Consider the following 19,910-nt stretch of genomic DNA (forward strand, 5'->3'; position numbering starts at 1 on the left):
TTCCAGCTAGGAAACTCCATGCAGCCCATGCAAAATTATTCCTGAATCAGAGAGCAGGCAACCAAGAACCTGCATATGACTCGTTCTTAAGAACCAAGATTTATTACTAAAGCATTCAGAAGAATTTTTGCAGAAACAGGACACGGACGTTCACCTCTGACAGGGCTATCGCTGGAAATTCACGTGCCACAATCCTGTAAAAAGCTTCTTGTTTAAAACAAGTGCCTCTATATTCCTAAAATCGCTATTCCATTTTTAGCTTTCACGTTTCCCGCATTTTAGAAAGTGTGTCTTTGCTGACATTTTGCTGTAGTTTGCACAGATATACATGCGAAAGCTGAGATTTTAAGTAAGAGTATTCTGGTTTCTATCCTTTCGCTTTAGCTTACGTCACAAACCACCACCCAGCAGATGAGCTTCCTGGCACACCGCTTCACCGGCATCTCCATTAGCTGGGACACCACAATTCAGGTGCTCCAGAGAACCCGTGAGCAGAGATGCCAGCAGCGCCTGCTCAGCGCGGCACCCTTACCTGTGGACATGAAAAAGGGGATGCGGAATTTGCCGCTGAGCACCCTGGCCCGCAGGTTCTGCAGCGTGCTCCCGTCGAAGGGCAGCGCGCCGCACACCAGCACGTACAGCACCACGCCGAGACTCTGCGTCCGAAACAAAGGTGGTGTCAGCAGCGTCAGGGGGAGGCACCAGGAGCCTGCCCTTCATCGCGGCCAGTCTCGTTTACATCGAATAAAGTAAAGACCAAAAAGCAAATCTCATCGGAACGGACCTTGCTGACACCTCAGCCCCAGCCCAGCTTAATCCCTCCTTCAGACTGTCTTTGGAGCCTCAGAAGCCAACGGCTGAAGAAGCCCCCAGCCCTGGCCCGCCCGAGGCAGACCCGTGCCCTGTGTGCCCAGACCAGACAGCTGCAGCTGACCGAACGCCGCCGTGACGGCGTGGCCGTGCCGAACCCGCTATGCCACCCTTCCCTCCCTCCCACTCCTCTGGGCTGACTGGCAGACGCGGGGAGCCCCGCGAGGAGAGGCAGGGCAGCAGGCAACCGCGGCAGTGCGGAAAGGCAGGGCTGCACGGCACAGCAGGCTTCAGTGCCACGGAGGAGACCATCCCAGGTCTCTGCAAAAACCTCGTGGAGGGAAGCCTGAAGTTTCCTCTTTCAGCTCTGCCAGATCAAGCCCCACCACAGCAAGTGCTCTGCCATTCAACAGCAGTGAAGTGCACCATGTTTTGGGGAAAACACATTAAAACACATTTCTGGGCAATTAATATTTTTGGCACTGTGTCTCCCAATAAAGAACACACTTGACACAGCAGCCAAAATAAAATTTTGTAAGCTTTCCTTCAAAAACCCCATTTTTTTCCCTATCAGGGACTTTTCTCCAAGACACATACTCAGTATTCAGGAAGCAAAGCCAAACAAACAGCAAAAACGAGATCAAAGTAAGAGAGAAAGAGGTTCATCACATACCCAAATGTCAACCTTTGGCCCATCGTATTCCTTTCCTTCAAAGAGCTCTGGAGCAGCGTAGGGAGGACTCCCACACCACGTTTTAAGCAGCTGACCAGGTGTGAAGATGTTACTGAAGCCAAAATCTGAAAGAACAAAGAGAACGGATGAGAGGAACACGATCCACTTGAACTGTCCTAAACAAGCGGTATTCAAGTAACTTGCCAAGTCTAGTAATGTCACATACGATCCCATAACGGACCATTTTTGAGGCCCCTTCCAATCCCTAACATTCTGTGATCCTGCGTAACTGATACCCAGGCATCAGAGGAACAAGAGTGCAAAAGAGGTGGGAAGAACAGGAGCAACAGAAGCCACCTGGACAGCGTGCAGCTTCCCTGCACCGAGACCAAAGACCACCAGGTGCTCACGGGGCACGGCCGCTTCCTGCAGCACAAAACAGCCCGTTTAAACAGCCCGCTGCACAACGTCACGCCTCAGGCCCGTGCCACCGCCTGTACCCACACTGCTTCTGCTGAGCAGAACACAAAGGCCGTCACGACAGTTTGCTCTTCGCTTTTCACCCGCGGGATTTCCGTGCTGGAGCCAGTACACCAGCAATCGGATTAACTGGGGCTCCTGCAAGTCAAGCGGATGGCGGTGAGTGAGGCTTCCACCTTGCAGTCAGGAAAGCCCATGCACATCTTGTGTGTTAGTTTCCAATTTGTAGCATTGAAGGCATAAACTCTTCCTGACTGTGCAAGAACACGCTGGGATTTTGGTACTTCACGTATTTCGAGCAAATTATTCTGGTTTAATTACTTTTATTTATCCTCATTTGTGCTTGAGTGGCTTTGCAGCACTTTGGAAACCAACTGTACTTTCACAGAATCACGGAATGGTTTGGGTTGGAAGGGACCTCAAAGATCAACCAGTTCCAACCCCCCTGCCATGGGCAGGGAAACCCTCCACTACTCCAGCTTGCCCAAAGCCTCATCCATCCTGGCCTTGAGCACTTCCAGGGATGGGGCATCCACAACTTCTCTGGGCAACCTGTTCCACTGCCTCATCACTCTCAGAGTGAAAAATTTCTTTCTTATATCTAACCTAAATCTGCCCTCTTTCAGTTTAAATCCATTGCCCCTTGTCCTATCACTACACACCCTTGTAAAACTTTCAAAGCAGCGAACACCACCGTGCAGTCCCGGCACCGGCTCCGGCTCCGCAAGGACAGAGGAACGAGGTGCTCCCCGTGCCGCCGCACTGGCCCGCTGACCCGTCACACCGGTGAGCCCCATTTGACAGCGGCGCGTTGCGTGGCGCGGGCAGAGCTGTGCCATGTCAGCTGGCAGCCGTCGCTGCCCCGGAACAGACACGCAGCAGCTGCCTCTGCAACCTTCTCCGCTTCCCAAGAGCCGCAGGAGATTGGCTGTCTTGGAAACTTTACTCCTCGTTCCCATCGGGCTGAAACCAGCCCACGGGTTCACAGCTCTTTGTGGCAGGGGAGAGGAGGTGGGCAGCGAGCATGGCCCTGCAGAGCCTCTCCACAGAGAGCTGGAGTTCCAGCGGTCACCCCACGGCTGCCCCGGATTTCAGGATAAAAACCCCTCCCTGTGGAGAGCTGCTGCTCTGCCCAGCACTTTCCGGGCTCTGGGTGAGTCACGCTGCCTGTCTCTGCGGGACCTGGAGCCAGACGGCTCCGTCTTACACAAAGTGCTGCTCAACGGCTGGGAACGGCTTCCAGAACCCACCTGGGCTGCACGGACCGAGGTGCAGGCGGGGGAAAACAGCAGGCTTTTTAAAAGCCCCCCCCCAAAAGTTAAGGGGGCGGATTTGAAAACCCCGAAGCAACAAACAAAACATCTAAACCAAACAAAAAACCCCAAACTGCAACTTAAATAAACTTCCTTAAAAACTATGACAAGTCACCTCAGTCCAAGATGACATGTAAACCCAAATCCCCAGGGAGCAACCGGGTCTCATTCGACAAACAGATGCAGAGAGAAAAGGGCATTTTTAAAGAGCAAGGTAAAACTCAATGATGAGATATAAGGAAAATATTTAAAAGAAACATCTCCATGCCACGAAAAAAGTGGGCTCAGTCCCTCCCGTTTCCTGAGAGCAGAGCTTCAGGGAGCTGGCTTTAGTATCTCCGCAACAGGGACTTTTATCCTCAGAAGGTGGAAGAGCGAGCAGAGCCTTGCGGATGAACGCAAAGCAATGCCCAGATGGGATTCCTCCCTGAAACCATGCCCCAGGAAGGCCTGGGTGTTCAGCAATCATCTCAACTCCTGGCTGAACTCCTGGGCTGGGAGCACAAGCGAACACGGTGCCAGGAGCTACTGACTCAGGCTTTGAGAAGGTACACTGGGGTAAGGGCATCCACGGAAAAACGAGAGCGAGAGGAACAGCGATTCTCTCGCTGTTCACAAAGAGCAGTTGCAACCCAAAACCCCCAAACAGCACACCTGTAGTCCCCAGCGAGGGAGGACAGAGCACTGGCCCGCTGCACGGCTTGCTAGGCACCAACTCCTTAACCAACGCCGAGTAACGGATGCAAAGCTGCCAACAGAGGTCAGCTGGGACGTGGCAGAAGATCTGCACTGGTGAGAGCCGGAGGAACGGCAGAAGCCGAGGGAACTGCACGCTACTAAAGGCTGCGCATGCGGGTATCGAAGAGCCACAAAGCTGTAGTCCAGTGCTCGAGGTGACACACGGGCTCGCTGCATCCATCAGGCTGTCTGCCTTGCAGCTGCTTGGCAGAGAAAAAGCGGCCAGACCTACCAGGCAGAGCCTTCAGAAGGCACTCGAGGTGCAGGTACAACTTCCATCAGCTGAAAATTAAATACGTCACTGAAGAGGTTTAAGTCAGACACGGTTAACGGGTTTGGCAGGGAAGGTTTAGCTGATCCTCCACTCTGTGTAACTGGGCTTTGTGAGCTTCTGGAGTTTTTATTCTGGGAGGTCTGGTGTGAAAGAGATCAGTTGCTATCACTTCTTTTTTTGCTCTTGAAACAATGGAAGAACTGGTGTCAAGTTGTAATTAATGAGTTATAGGGACAAAACTTAATACTTGGAAAATCCTATACCATAAATCAACTTTTCCAGGCTACTTTTCAAATCACTACATCATCCTTCTGCCAAGTAAAACACTACCCCCACCAGGGTGGGAACTATCTTCTAGAGTCCATTCTGGGAGCAGACATTTGGAAGGAAAATAGTTTCCAGCTCCCTTAGATAAAAAAAAGTTTCCACAATTTTCAGACATCCACAGAGCTTGTCAGCATGCTCATGTGGATGTTCCTTTAGGAGATCCAGCTGTATTCCAGTTTCTACCTGGGTTAGTTTTAAACTCCTTTCTTCCTTTGTATTTTCTGGGCATCCTCCCCCCCTACAAGAGCTTAGATTTTGCCCTTGGACACGACAGCCTCAAATCATTCGTGCACCTGTTACTATAAACCAGATACCAGAACGTGCTGCTCACGAAGATGTCCCGGACAGCCTTTCCTGTAGGAGCTCCACCACCTGCCACCGACTCCTTCCGCTGCCCAGCACGGCGGTTACCAACAGGCACTTGCTGCTGGAGGCTCTTATCCAGCTGTGGGAAATGAGCCCGACAGGCAAAGCCAGCCCCCATTCATCTTCTGCTCCCAGAACAGTGAAGAGCAGGTTACCATCCCGTCCTTGTGCCAAGGAGGACACGGCTCACACTCTTAAGTGTCCAGAGGAAGTCTCATATAGTCCTTCACTCCCTTCTATTCATTCCGCATTCCCTCCTCCCAAGGTGAGGAAGAGAGCAACCTAAGAAATTGCTAAGCATTGTACTACAAATCAAATGTTAAACTCCGATCTGACACCTACGGATGGTACGTAAGAGAACTGTCACACAACAAACAAGACTCTTTCCTCTCTCCGAGCCACTACCAAGCTACAAGAGTATTCCTCCGCTCCCAGTATTAAAATTTCTCACAGACTGAAAAGTTTTGTGGCCCTAAGCAGTTCCTCTTTCCTTAAAAATCAAGTTACAAACCCATGTAAAAGTAGACAAGCCCTCCAAGGAAGTCTACCAAGAGAGGGGGCAACACACTGCCTTCCAAAACTGCTCTGCTACGCATTAGGCTCTAGTAGAACTAAACGGTAAGCATGAGCTCTTCCAATTCAAAAGCCCATGAAACGAGCTGGCCAGGGCAGCGTTAAATCCTCTCCTTTCCATCAGTTGCTACCTAACCCACAGTCAGTGCGCCACAGCGCTCAGCAGCCAAGGCTCCATCTCCCGTACGAGAGGACCACAGACAGGCAGGCCTGCGGTGTCAGTCGACAAGCTGCCCGAGGTGCTCTCTGGAAGGGCAGCTATTGGCAGAAACCCTGCTGCCCAGCCAGGCACGGGCAGCAAACTGTAAGGGCCTGTTTGTGTAGAAGCTTCAGCTTCTCTCCCTGCAGTGACTACAACACCCAAAGCACCGGTGCTTGTTCTCCGGCTGTCAGACAGCCGAGTGAAACGACTCCAAGAGTGCTGTTTCCCCCTCACTGCTCTACCATAAACCTTGTCACCCTTGCTTTCATTCTCTCTCTCTCACCTGGTCTGACCTGCTTCAGAGAAGTCCTAAACTGGCAGCAGGACTCAAAACAAGGTCAAATTTTTCAGGTTGGTCTCACCCCTTGTCCAGTGTATTGGAACACTGCAGTAGCTACAGTTGCATATCTGCCTACGAAGCCAATGCAGCCTTGTTTTTTTCCCTTCTTTTATTTTGCACTACTTGAAGGGAGATATAAATCTTCTGGCTACAACCTGGCAGCTCCAGCTCTGGGCAGCAGGCCACACAGAAATCCAAAGCTTCCTTTAGCTGCACTGTGCTTCCTTCTTTCTGAATACCTGGAAGCAGCCAATGCCTACACTTATTAACTCCTGAAAGCAGCTGCCTTCCTCCCACACTGCTAGTCTTCGCTCACCTGCTATTTTGATGTTAAGGTTAGCATCCAGAAGGAGATTTTCTGCCTTCAGATCTCTGTGGACTATATTACGACAGTGACAAAAGTTGACAGCAGCCACTATTTGCTTGAACTTTCTCCGGGCTTCCTTCTCGGCCATGCGTCCGTGGGCCACCAAGTGATCTGCAAGGAAGAAGTGAAGAACAAAGCGGTTATTCACGCACGGAGATGGGGAACGACGCAGGCACCGGAATGTTTTCCAGGTTCAAACACCAGGCGGGGTCCCCGCTCAAGCTACATGGGAAAAGACTCTGGAACACCGCTGCCACTCCAGCCCCTACGTGGGCTGTCTCCAGGTGAAAGGCTTCGGAAGTACAAACTTCCCTCTATTTAGAGGACAGTTGGTGGGGCTGGCTGGAAAATCAGAACTGTTTTGTGAAAAGCGTAAAGGTTTTAAAATCCTTTTCTACACCAAAATAAAACTTTTTCCACCTTTTCCTTCGGACAAATACCAGCCTCCATACTGTATGACCTCAACAGTGAGAGGTGCAGCTTCACAGCCACAGGCCCATCCCCTCTTCCCTCTGGTTTTTCACAGGAAACTTGTCTTTGGTATAACAAGCCTCACCAAAGATAACTCTTGCCGAAACCAGTAAGTCCTGGCTAGCCATAGAGACAGCCAGTTCCCCAACTTCAGCTTTCTAGCTGAAAACCTATCAGCTGCAGAAAACATTTAACATCAGCCCTGTTCAGAGGCAAAGGCACTCGTGACCAGACGGCAGTGACACCCCGCTGTGCTCCACAGCCTACGCCAGCTCCGCTCCAGCAGCCTTTACATCTACCTCTGACCCACGCTCTCCTGGCTTCTGGTGGCCACGGGGCCCTCCAGGAGGTGCCCCTTGGCGGAGAGCCCAACTGAACACTCCTACAGCACGCGAGCACCCCTCACAGATGCTGCTGCTCCATACAAACATACAGCTTGAGGAACAGTTGGACTCCTGCAACGCAACAGAAGAAAGTCATCGCGCACACTTCCAAGCACGTGCAGCGGCTCCTGACGCTCCAACCACTCTCTGGGTACTTGCTACTGTTTTGGTGCAAAAACCTACTTGCCACAGTCAACAACGCATTTCATTTTACAAACAGAGCTTGCCTCTACTACGGAAATCTGGGCACTCCAAAATACTTTGTTGAAAAATCTATCCTCTCACTCAAAGGTAGTATTTGCTGCCAGCCAGGCTTTCCTTGGAAGCTCGCATTGCGCACATGGACAGGAAAAGTCTCTCAAAGAGATCACAAATGCAGGCATACAGCAGAAAGCCAACTAAATGGATCCACTTCAAACCTGAAAGCACCAGGCTTGCAGAAGCCACTCGCCACACTGTCCTGCAAGTGGGGATGGACAGGCAGGAGACAGGCAGCAGAAACAGCAGAGAAGCTTCCCCAGCTTGCAGGAAAGGCTTCGGAGAGGTTTGCACGAGACCTCTCCTCTCCAGCATGGGCCACAGAGTGGGTTAGCAGAGGTTCTAACAAGCCAGACCCTGAGGGCTTATTCTCTCCTTGCCCACTTCAAGGGGCTACCACTTCTCAGCCGGGCGACCGAGTCGACCTCAAAAGACTTCTGGCCAAAAATAGGCTGCAGTGCTTCATTCCATTTAACTCCATTAAACTGCAGGGCTCGACAGAGACATCTGTTCTCGAAAATAACAAAAAGAAATCACTTCTGAAGGTTTCTCATCAGGTGGTAGTATTTTTCCCAGTCACCCATTAATTAAAATACCTGCGACATAATTGACTCGCAGTAAATACTAATTACCAAGATTCATCAAAGCAGTTCTGCTGGCTCTGACTGCGCAGCAACCTACTTCCCTGCGTTTGACTCCTCACGTTGTGCAACGGAGTGAAGTTGTTTTTCAGGGAACTTGTCAATTAAGTTTTATTCATCAGATAAACTTATTCCATGCAAAATCTGAACCGGAGCTAGGGAAGGAAATCCGTCACCAATTCCAACATGGCTCTCGACTGACTTGCTGGCAAAAGCGAAAGCTCTATCTCAGACAGCCCCATCGCGTTTCATTGAGTCATTCGCCTGGTCATACATGTTTTTACTCTAAAGAGCTGGGACACTGGCAAGCGGAGTTAGGCACGGGCCTGCTCCAATTAAGCATTACCACCAATCAACAGATCCTAAACAAGCTCGGCTCCAGAACGAGTCAAGGCCATTCCGCCGGAATTCGGAGCGCAGCCGGCCGATACGGAAAGCACTCTGAGAACAAGGGCAAGGCTCCGACGTCTCAACAGTTTCGAAAATATTTTAGAGACTCTCCTGCAGGCAAGAACTCAAATCCAGCTACAACAGCAGGTGTCCTTCTACGAGGCTCCCCTGAGTATGTTTTTGCCCAGACCAGGTTCACCCGTACCCTGGCACAGAGAGCGAGGCACACATGCCCTCCCTCCTCTGCTGCCCTGCCAGACGGCCGCTCACGCACAAAACTGCTGCCCCTTTCACTACTCACGTCCTGCATAGGCTGCAAAAAAAAAAATCTTTTTAGGTTAGGTTAGGTGTGAAATTTCACTTTTCATGAAGACATGTGAGCAGAGGTCGGTCCCCCAGCTCTGCACGTAGGCACAGCACTTGGAGACCGCTGACATTTCTGCACGAGCTCCAGAGGAAGGACAGAAACAATGAAGCTACAGAATACTTCGCATACCACCAAGGGCAACTGCGTGCCAAAATTAACCATTGCAAGCGTAGTCGGCGCAAACCTCTCATGCGCCGGAGGTTACAGGGATGACCTGAATGTTCAGCTGGGAGCCAGCACGCTGACCGAGCGCACCAGGACCAGAAGCAGGGTCTCGCCGCTGGGTCACACACGCAGTGTCAGCACGCTCTTCAGGAGCTGAAGAGGTGTATGGTGTATACTCCTTTGAGCGTTTTCCAGAGAGGAGGGAACGCGTGACTTCGTTTCACAACCCTTAAACAGCAGTTGCTGTTCTCCGTACTCACACGAAGCACCTCGTGCTGCTCTCTGCATCAAAACCACAGTAAAACCCTACACTGAAGGGCGCATCTTCTGGTGAAGAGACAGGACCCATCCACGAGTTCCCACTTTTCGCCTCCAGATAGGCTCCTCGCTCTTTTAAGTTGCTTTCTGTCTGGAAAGCAAATGCTGCTTAAGCTTCGCATCTCCTGCGTGTGGTGGACTAAGTTAAATTTCCAGCGTGTTTGGTGACCTTGTGATCTCAGGAGCAGCCTGACCTTCTAGAGGCTGGTACCACGTCATTTAAGGTGTCTGTCCAGTTCACGCTTACAAACCTTGGGACAAGCAAGAGCAGATGGAGAGAAGGGGCAGAGACAGCAGACGTGCTGACCACATTAACCAGCTGACAATTTTGTCCAGCTTTCTGAGAATTTTTGTTCATCGACCAAGTACCCGTGTTCTTGTCGATGACGACCGCAGATTATTGACAGTACTCACAGTAAACAGCTGAAATCAAACCAGACTGTTAGACTATGCTCTCTGTGACCTCAGAAGAAGGACACTCGAGGGACCTGGAACAAAGAGCACCCTATGTTGAAGAGGAGACATTCGCTTGTTCAAAACGTCAAACCAGCAACTCAACCACACGCAAAACATGCGCAGGGACAAAAATAACAATTTACATCCTGCTGCTTAAGCCCACAGCAAAACCAAGTCTTCTCCCTGATCCCTATGCACCGCCACGCAAACAAAGTGAATTATCCAAATGTTTCCAGTAACAGATGAAGCAAAGACACTTACGGCACAGCCTGGGCACTGAAGGAGCTATCAGCCCTTTTACTGGAAATTCAGACAAGCAGGTTGTAAAGCTCTCCCAGGTGCTAACCCAGGAAAGCCTGCAGAGCTCAGACCAACAAGGGACAAGGCAGGCAAGGCTCCGACCCCGACTGAAACCATGGGCATTTAGAGAAAGTCCCATTCTTCCAGCTAGAAACTCCATCCTGTATCCCAGCCTATGCAGTGATGCCTAGGATGGTGTTTCCTGCCACCCTCAGGAACAGGTAAGGCCTGGCTCCCACCCGCTGCACGCCGCCGCGGAAGAGCCGGAGCGGGTGCCGAGCCAGCCATGCTGAGACACCTTCTCTCGACAGCACGAGGACGTGAGATGCTAACGACAGCACGGAAACCTTTCCAAAAAGGGGCTGCTGCTTCCTTCCCACAAATTGCTTCCGCTGCAGAACAAAGTCTGAAGGGCTCCTCAGGAAACTGATTACAAGAAGCTGAGTCTTTCGTTTCCCCCGTGCTGCTCCAAGGGACCCGTGCAGCACCTGACACAACAGGCTGGTGGGGCACAGCCTCCCGGCCTCTGTCTGGAAGCTGGGCACTGTAATGGAAATTAGCCGTGCTAACGAGCCGAATTTACTACAGCATCAAATATTTCAGAGAGCAATGAGATTTTCACTTCGACTCATGCAGAAGGCTATTTTTGCAACCAAGAGAATTCATTCCAAGTTTGTATGTGAGCTTGCACATAGTTCTGGATTTAAAAAAAGAAGAGCCCATCTCTGCCAAATCCAACAGAAAAGGGAGAAAAAGTGAAGTGATTTATGCTTTCCGCGGTGACCCACACGCCAGCGAACTCGAATACACATTTGGGTGATTTTGCTGCAATCACAGCTTGCTGCACAAGTACGATGAACTCCACGAGCCTTCACAACTGCTGGGTGTCCAGCACCGTGATTCGGGTTGGAGGGAACAAGCGGAAGCCTCAGCTGGAGGAGGTCTGGTTTCTCAGCAGGCGAGCCACGCTTTCCCAACACCAGCTACCGCTTGCTTCTTCCCTCAGCTGTCACCTTCTCAGAGAAGAAATCCCAAGGACACGGACAATGTCGACAAGCGGCATGACAGCCATCCACAAAGGTACTGAGGAACCAGTATCAGATTATATTCGCTGCAAACCAGCATTTTTCAGCTCAACTTGTCTTATCTTCCTTAATTTGGGGCTTTTCTTGCTTCACTAAGAGCTTCATCTTTTATTCCGACCCAGCCTGAGTTCCAGCAGAGCGAGAGGCTCTGACATCGAGAATGAATCCACTGCAATCACTTAGCAGGACAAAAAGGAGAGCATTTCCATTTAGCTGGCAGGCCGTGTGCCACTGTCCTCACAAGGACACCGCCTGGAAGCAGATTTAAGCCAGCTCGCTTCAAGCACAAAGGACTTGCCCTCTGTTTTGAGGCTCAGGTTGGCTAAGCTAGTAAAGACAAATCTTGCAAAATTCCAACTCTGTCACCTGGCACAGAACTCCAGGGTGTAAGTAAATTTCTATTTCTACAAGTTTATTATTGGTCCTGACAATAAAACAAACAAATTAAGAAGTCAGTCAACAGTTCTCGCACTTGTGCTGCACAGAGACTTTTTTCCCTTTTAAGAAGAGCTTCTGTGGTCAAGAAAGCTCAGCCAAAACACCGTTAGCAGACAATGGAGTTTAAAACAGATGTAACTAACACATGCTAAGGTAACGTCAGATGCCAAAAAGATAAGAAAACACATGGGTTTGAGAACAAAATACTACAGAACTGCAGGACAGCCTGTTTCTTTGACAGCTACTAACAGACACCAACATTTCTGCTATAGGTAACAAGTTTCATGAAAATTGCTGGGAAGCAAAGTATTCAGCAATACTTTAAAACCCAACTGGATGACTACTTCCAACATCTTTAATCCCAAAGTCAGCATAAAACAGGAGCAGCACCACCTGTCAATGAAACCCAAAGCAGAAACAGAGGTTATGGAAGTTATTTTTCCATCAAATCAGTAGCATTTCTTTCTTTTCCCCTCTTGTCAATGGAAAGTTCCCAGGCTGAAGGGCATCTCTCAACTGAAACAAGAGAGCGTGGCAGCTATTTTCAGTTTACTGGAGTTGACCAAGTGCATTATCTGATTAAAGAACGCAATAAATGTACTTACCAAATATTTCCCCTCCACTAGCATACTCTGTCACCAGATAAATCATCCTCTCCGTCTCCATAACCTGGACACAAGGACAGAAAAGTGACAGATAAGGAGACTGCTGTGTGCGGAAATGTAGCTGATTACAAATTTTTATTCCTTCTACGAACACATGTAATCAAAAATCAAAAGTATTACTTTCCTGTGCTCTACAGCACTATGCAAACGAACGGACAGGAACAGGGGAAGGAATCAAAGAGCAAGTTTTAAGCACCAAATCTGTAGCTGAACACACCACTTCACTCGCACCTTCCTCCTCTTCGCTTTCCCCTCCCTTCAGCGTTTGCTCCCTCATCCTGTCTTGTTCCAGCAGCCTGGGAGACTTTCCAGGGCTGCTGCAAGGAGTCCACCTTTGTAGTTAATCACTCCATCGCAGGCACTAAAGTAACCAACGCCGTTTTGCCAAAGGGGGGAATATTCCCTGAATCTATAACTGACTTCCAAATGAGCCGAGACCTGCTAGAAATAACCCAGAGCTCGGGCGTTGCTTTCGGCAGCCCACGCGTTTCAGCCAGGTAACATCACGTTTTTGACAGTTTTTAGCACGTTTGTAAGAGTCTGTTCGGATTTGGGGCCGTAGCAGCCCAAGGCCAGCGATTTCTCCGACGGGATTTCAGTTCACCTCTGGACATGAAACCGACTGTTATCCCAACAGACGGGCCCTGGAGCCCAACGCTGCCTGCTCTTACCAAGAACTACGACTCCAACATGTAGACTTTGCATTTTAAAAAAATACATGTCTGATCCAGACCCTGCTTAAACAGCTGGTCACTATCATTGCGAGTGTCAAAACAAGGGTATAACAAAGATGCACCTCAGTTCTGCTCGGATGTCACAGGGGACGATACACAGCTCCACTCCACGGGTGACACGACATGCCCAGAAAACCCTAGCTGGGTATTTTAAGCCCATTTCTGTTTCCAGACAGAACATCTTTTATTACAGACTACTATCACTATAGACACTTTCTCCTTTTTCACTTAGACATTTTAAGTATTACAAGCTCAAGGAAACGTGATTTTCAAACTCGGATTCCTGATGACAAGCTGTGAAAGGCTCTGAATTCCCAAGACCGGGTTTTAGCCGTTTTTATCTAAAAATAAATGCCACTGCAAGTCCCCAGAAAGAACGGCCAGCTGAAACGTACTCCGAAGTCAGTATTCTCTTCTCACCTTCACAAAGCCCTGAGTGTCACCTGTTCAGTCGCATATCTAAAGCTTTAGATGGAATAAAACAGGTTGAAAACCAGTTTTGGCTCAAAACAACCTTTAAGGAGTCAGTTGGCAGAGAAGCATTCCCCAAGTACCTTAAAAATGCCACCATTCTGCAGCATCTGCTGCAAGTGTCCCACTTGGCCATTAGGCCGGAATAGCTAAACATCAACCTCTGTCACTTCTGCTCAGTTTTAACCCTTTGGAGTCCAAATAGTGACTCATATCTAACAGGCACAGCTGAGAAGCAGAGTGGGCCTGAACAGACAAGAGTTGGTTCTAGGGAACGGCAGCTTCTATCGAGGGTTCCCACAACTTCTCCCTTAAAACGCGCACACACACACACACTATACATTACAAAAGGAAATAACCCCGGCATGTTTCCCCCAGGATTTCAACTTTTCAACACTCCGATGCCCGCCACCTGAGCCAGCCAGCCACAAACAAGAGATCAGCCATCCTAGTCTCTCGCACTCGAGTACTTCTGCAGGACAAAGGGCCCTGGACAGCCCTTTCTCCACCTTGGGTGCCAGCCCAAAGAGTTGACTTTCCCTCTGTAGTTTGGTGTTGGTCCTCTCCTTTCCCAAAACAGCGTGTGACTGTCAGCCCTCTGGCACAGGACCTGCTGCAGCCAAGGGGCAGGTAGTTCTGCAGGAACGTGGCAGTCAGTGGCCAGCTCCAGCAGGATCCTGGCAAGGAGCCTCTGTCCCACAGCCTCCCAGAACGGGGACTGCAAGCAACAGAAGAGAGCTGGCACAGAGCTTTTTAGCACTCTCTGGTTCTCAGTCACTGCTTGAGCCCTGGTATCAGAAAGGCCCAGGGAGGGAGTCTTTCATCTGTCCAACAGCTTCCAAAACAGCAGTTAACATTTCGCCGAGGTGCTGGCCTCACTTTCTTCCTTTGTTCCCACCACTCTGCTGCCTGCATGTCTCTGGCCTGTTGCAACATCCTTGCTGGTTTATTTGATCGTGCAGTTGGAGGGGCACCACCGAATACGTGCGTAAAAGGCAACACACGTGGATTCTGCCTCTGGTGGTTTTGTTTGCAGGCTGAAAATGCCAAACAAGCCGGAGAAAAAGTCTGCAAACAACAATCAAAAGCGGGTCAGCCGCTGCTATTGATCCCCTTCCAGGAAAGCACAGAACAGATCAGCGAGTCCTCAGGGCCACAGGGCAGCCGTGCAGGTGGTGGAGAGCAGGACTGAAAGCGTGCTGCTCCCCTGCTAGCAGGTAAGAGCTACTCTCTCCTTCCAATTGGGATGAGGAGCCTGCCTCCGGTTTCAACTAGGAAACTGAAGAGCACACACTAGCCATAAACAAATGGCAAGAGGCCAGCCCACAGCGTCAGCGTGATCTCCCAGAAAAGACAAAGATGAGCCACACTTCTACTCCCACAAAGCACTCTGAGACCTTGAAAACATAAAGGACTTTCCCAGTATCTCACCTGGGAAAAAGAGGGGCTAACCCTGGAGAAAGCGCTCCTATACAGTGTAACGCTGTAGTGCAGGCAGATGGAAAACCCACCGCAGACTGCTCCTACCTGGTATAACCTGATGATATGTGGGTGGCAGAGCATCTTCATGATCTGAACTTCTCTAAAGATCTTCTTCAAGTTCTCTTCATCCAGCTGTGTCTTATCAATTATCTTTATGGCAACCTAGCAGAAAGGGAAACAAAAAATAGGTTATTGACCCAGTTACATGTTAGAAAAAGCATTTTTAAAAACACGCACTGCACATCAGACCCTGCTGGGCTGTAGGAAAGCAGAATATGTTGTCCCTGCCTCAGAGAGCCTGGGATCTCCACGCAGCCTCCCAGAACCCAGCCAGCTTGCCACTATTTCGGCAGGAAGGAGCTTCATTTCCAACTTTCAGCGTATTTTCCCTACAGAGGGCACCTCATGGAGAGCAGGGTGGCAGAAAGCAGTGGGATTTCTAGGCTGTTGCCACAGTACAGCGTGTTCACAAGGGTACCCAATACCGTGCTGAAAAGCAAGTTACTTCGGAACTCCTAGATACTTTTCCAGTGAGTCTAAACATTGGTTCTGTTGGCTCGAAGGAACCCGTTTCCTAGATCTCATCACCCAGCTTCGCTCTTCAGCCTCGCTGACCTACCACGGCAGGACGTGCCCCAACGCCAGCCCAAGAGCTGCAGTGCTTCGGCAGAAAAGCAGCGAGACAGATGGCAGTTGCCAGCTCTCCACACAGGGCAGGGAACAGCTTCCAGGGACTGAAATTTGGACATGGATCTCACTCACTATAACAGGGCTGACAAATACCAGCAGGGATGGAAGGGGGGGTCCAGGCCTCTAACAATCGAGGTATTTATTTATCTATTTTAAACCAGAAGTGCTCTGTAACACTACACTAAAATAGTTTAAACAAGCCTAAGTGCTTCAAGTCAGCTGCTATCCAGAAACTCCCAGCGTGAAAAAGTCCTGCACTTCTCTTCCCTCCACTTTCCCCGAGCACCCTTCCCCAGCGCCGGCAGCTCCCGGCTCTTTCCAGCACAGACCGTAAAGCCATCAGACTCCAAACAGGGAGACGCTTCCGTGCTAAAAGGTCCACGCACAGATAAGGAGGATGGGAATCTTTCCCAGAAGGCTGGGTTTAGCAGGGGAGAAGAGGCGACCGCCAGCGTCACATCTTGCCAGAGCAAACGGCTGCGGGAAAAGGCTGCTCGGACTGGCAGAGGAGCACTGGCACTGCTGCTTCCAGACCAGACTTCAGCCTGGAGTTAGGAAGCACCTTCCTCCCCACCAGGAAACAGGAGTGAGAGCTGCAGTATGCCTGCCTAGTTCCAGATTTGTGGGCTGAATTAACATCCTCCAGCAGGTTTTCTCGCGTAGAGATGGCGCTTTCCCTGGGAAGAGACCTGCTTTTACAAATCTTCTCCCGGTTGCTTGGCTGAAGCATAATTCACAAAATTTCTGTCAAGGAAGACTGCAGAATCATGCAAAGGCACGGGGAAGGGCATGCAAAGCAGCACTGCGGTAAGAACCGCTGACGGTGCAAACCAGAAGGGTTTGACACAGGAGCCCAAAGCCCAGTTACATAAATGCTGCGCTCATAACAGACTCCAGCGTTCGCTGGCGACAAGGATGAGTGCTCTGCACACAGAGGTGTGCCACGACCACGGGCAAAAAACCAGTGGCACACCATCCGAAACACTGGTACTGCTCCTCCAGTGCCAAACCCCAGGGGCGACGCTAAATGACCCTAGCGGGCACAGCGCTGTTTGGAGAAAAACAAACCAACAGGATCTTCGAGGGAACAATCTGGAGCACGTGAAAATTAAGCTTCGTATTTTAGGATAAAATCCTTGCCAGGGAATAACTGCCCCGCACATGAGCGGAGCACAGCGGACTGCCGAAAAGGCACCAAGTACAATCAGCCGTTTCTCTCGTTCGAAACCCGTAACTGGGAGCACAGGAACGATTCCAGGCTTCAGTCACTGAGCATGCTTCCGAGGGCAGGAACGGAAGCCGACAGGCAGCCAGGCCTGGCACTCGGCACCCGGAGCTGCTGGCAGGAGCGGCGCTGGGGCCGAGGCACGAGGTGGAACGGCAGAACCCGAGCCCGCTCCGCGAGGCTGCCAGGCGTTAACCGGCCGTGATGAACGGAGCGACGAGCCGCCGCTGTCCTGCTCTCGGCTGCAGCTCGTGCTCTGCGGAGCAGCAGCCGGGCGAGAAGCACGCCCTTGGTTAGCTCCGGCTCTGGTGGGTCTGCGCCCGCAGTTCCAAGGGCAATGCTCAGCAGCAGGCTGGGAAAGTGGAGAGAGCCAGAGGGAGAGCACTCGCTACATGCTTTTCACCAAGGATCTTCCCTGCAAGAACGAGCTTTTGTAAAGCTTAAACTTATATGTGTGTGTGTGTTTGTGTGTGTACAAAAAGCTAAGAGAAGCTTCCTCAAAGAGCGAAGCCAAGATGTCTACCGAGACATGAGTCATTTTCAGGCACAAATACCTAAGTGAAAATCCACGGATCTGGAGTATTCCTAAGCTCCTTACTCATTTCCCAGCTCTATATTTGCTCTAAGGAAACCTCGTTTCCCAGCTTAATTATACGGCTTGAGTTGACACTCTTGGCCAAGTTCAAGGTACACAGAGCACTGGATTGAGCATAACTGGGTCAGTAGGGCCAGACAAAACACAACAACTGAATGACCCTGGTTTTCCCTCTGACAACGCGGGGAGAACCGGGCTGCCACCTCACCTGCCCCACGCCTGCCACCTCGCTACGCTGCGTGCCTTGCACGTGGTGCCCTGAAACTCCACACCCACCGGACACACACCACCTGAATCCGCAGCAAAGGAACGCAAAGACCAGCCAGGAGGTGTCTTCTTGTGAAGGATCTATTCGCCAGTTCGGCCAAAAGGGTGGAGGAGGAGAGACCTGGCATTTCTGAAGAGGTTTCTTCAAAACATTTTCATTCCACTCGAATGCCTCCAGCAACTGATGTAATACAAAAGCTAAAAGTCTCCTGAAAAAGCCTGGGGAAACCACCTTGTGCTCCAGTTTTGGGAAATTCAGAGCTTCCTTGCGAACGTGCAAGGGTGGAAGTAGGAAATGCCCTCCGTGCCCAGCACAGAAGGGAGAGCACAGGGAATTTCAGGGGTGGGGGGAGCTTGCACCGCACCTGGGGCTCTGCGGAGGGACTCTGGCTGGTTTGTCTCGGAGGGCTGCTTTTTTTCCAGAGGGAAGGAGTGGTTTAAAGGCTTTCCAGAACAGACCAAGTTGGTTTCTCCACTCCTGTTTCCCAGCTGGCTAATATTCCCCTTTCCCTTGAAAGATGATTCAGGATTCCAACAGAAAAAAGACTGGCTCAAGTCCTCTGGTCGCAGCAGCCAGACTGACTTCATCTACGACTCGGTCGCAGGGAAACAGCCGCAACGGATTCCGCTCCGCCAAGCGCACGCTTCCCATCCTTTGGGAAGCCTGCCATGCCTAGGCCTCCCGAGCAGGCAAGAGCCCCCGCAGAGGCACGCTCCCCTCCTCCCGGGGCTCGCTCCCTCCTCCGCGCCGCCGCCGCAGGTTATCCGAGCTGTCGACACAGGTTGAGCGTGCAGCTCCTGGTCGCAGCTCCTCCTGCTAGCAGGAACCTGCTGCTGCACTCACCAAACCATCTCGACCCGCAGAGAGCATCCCGAAAGCACGGGCAAACAGGCTTCCCGCTCCAGCCGATGGGAATGCTAACGTCTGCAGCACCGCTAGAACCGGCGCTCTGTAGTACTGTTTATGCAAAAAGAACCAGTTTCGGGTAGTCTCACAAACCCTAAAAAAAAGCCCAAAGCCCAGATGAAGCATGTTCCCTCGTGCTTGCAAACGCCACATAAAACAGAGGCGAGAGCGAGACTAGACGTCGTTCCATAAAGCACAGATTCAGCCACGAGTAGAAGCGGAAGAAAAGCACGATCTAATTTCTTAAACAATGAAATACTGTAAAAAAGGCGTCTGAAAAATTAACTATTCTTTTATCAAAAGTTAATGAAGCGTACAGGCAGAAGGATATATGCCAAGTCTGGAGCATACATGCTGCTACCAATTAACAAAATGTTCCCTCCATTTCTAAACATTTCATTTTTTCCTTCTTGGATCCAAGCAAAACTTGCACTAGTAATTTGAGTAAGAAATTGTTATTTGGAAGAAACGCTAAGCTGCTAAAACCAACAGTTGGTAGAGAGAACACAAGGTGTTCAAACGGACCCCTGCAAGTCACCGCGGAGGTCTTGCTCTTTGCAGCCAGAAGGCTCAGCCATTTTATTCCCAAATTTTCCATCTCATTGTGCACTTGAGCTGAACAACGCTCTATTTTTTTAGTTCTAAACCTGTGCTGGCTACGTCTGCGTGCCACAGCCCCGTGAGAAGCAGAGGAAACTTCTACCCGAGACGAGCATGAAAGCAGAAGGGGCAGCTGAGGAACCAAAGGAGAGGTACCGAAACTCTGGAAGGCCAAAAGGGCACAAGCAGTTACCACCAATACCAGCGTGTCCTCCTGCGGGAAGCCAAGACAGAGAGAAACTACATTGCGGGTCAAAAGAACAAGTCGCTTTCGCTGCACCCCAACATTTTAAGTTCCTCTTTTGCACTGAGAGACCAGATTTTAAAAGAGCTGGAAGGTCATGCCAAGGGTGAGAGTCTCCTAAACAAGGCACGAGTCTTGGTATAATAGAGAATACCTACTTGCAGAAATTAAAACTTATACAGGCGACCTGTTTGTCAGCTAAGCGTGGCTAATATTCCTACAGAGTTCCTTCAACCACTGCTGCCTTGCCAACAAGAAGGGAAATAAACTGCCAGGTGCCCAGGTGGACAGGCAG

General features: G+C 50.5%; 1 protein-coding gene across 5 annotated transcripts in view; it reads right to left on the reverse strand.

Annotated features, from left to right (window-relative positions):
* Window positions 1-19,910, reverse strand: part of SIK3 (SIK family kinase 3) — an 82,177-nt gene that overhangs the window by 22,879 nt on the left and 39,388 nt on the right. For 4 of the 5 annotated variants that reach the window (XM_086626886.1, XM_086626885.1, XM_086626889.1 and 1 more), the window contains exons 2-6: window positions 15,133-15,249; window positions 12,341-12,404; window positions 6,413-6,574; window positions 1,484-1,608; window positions 533-656 (exon numbers count right to left, since the gene is read on the reverse strand). In XM_086626886.1, coding sequence (XP_086483012.1) covers window positions 533-656; window positions 1,484-1,608; window positions 6,413-6,574; window positions 12,341-12,404; window positions 15,133-15,249 — 592 coding nt within the window. Of the gene's footprint in view, window positions 1-532; window positions 657-1,483; window positions 1,609-6,412; window positions 6,575-12,340; window positions 12,405-15,132; window positions 15,250-19,910 lie in introns of those variants that run through there. The other variant, XM_086626887.1, reaches the window with a different exon arrangement.

This window comes from Tauraco erythrolophus, chromosome 26, assembly GCF_009769465.1.
Source record: "Tauraco erythrolophus isolate bTauEry1 chromosome 26, bTauEry1.pri, whole genome shotgun sequence".
NCBI lineage: Eukaryota > Metazoa > Chordata > Aves > Musophagiformes > Musophagidae > Tauraco > Tauraco erythrolophus.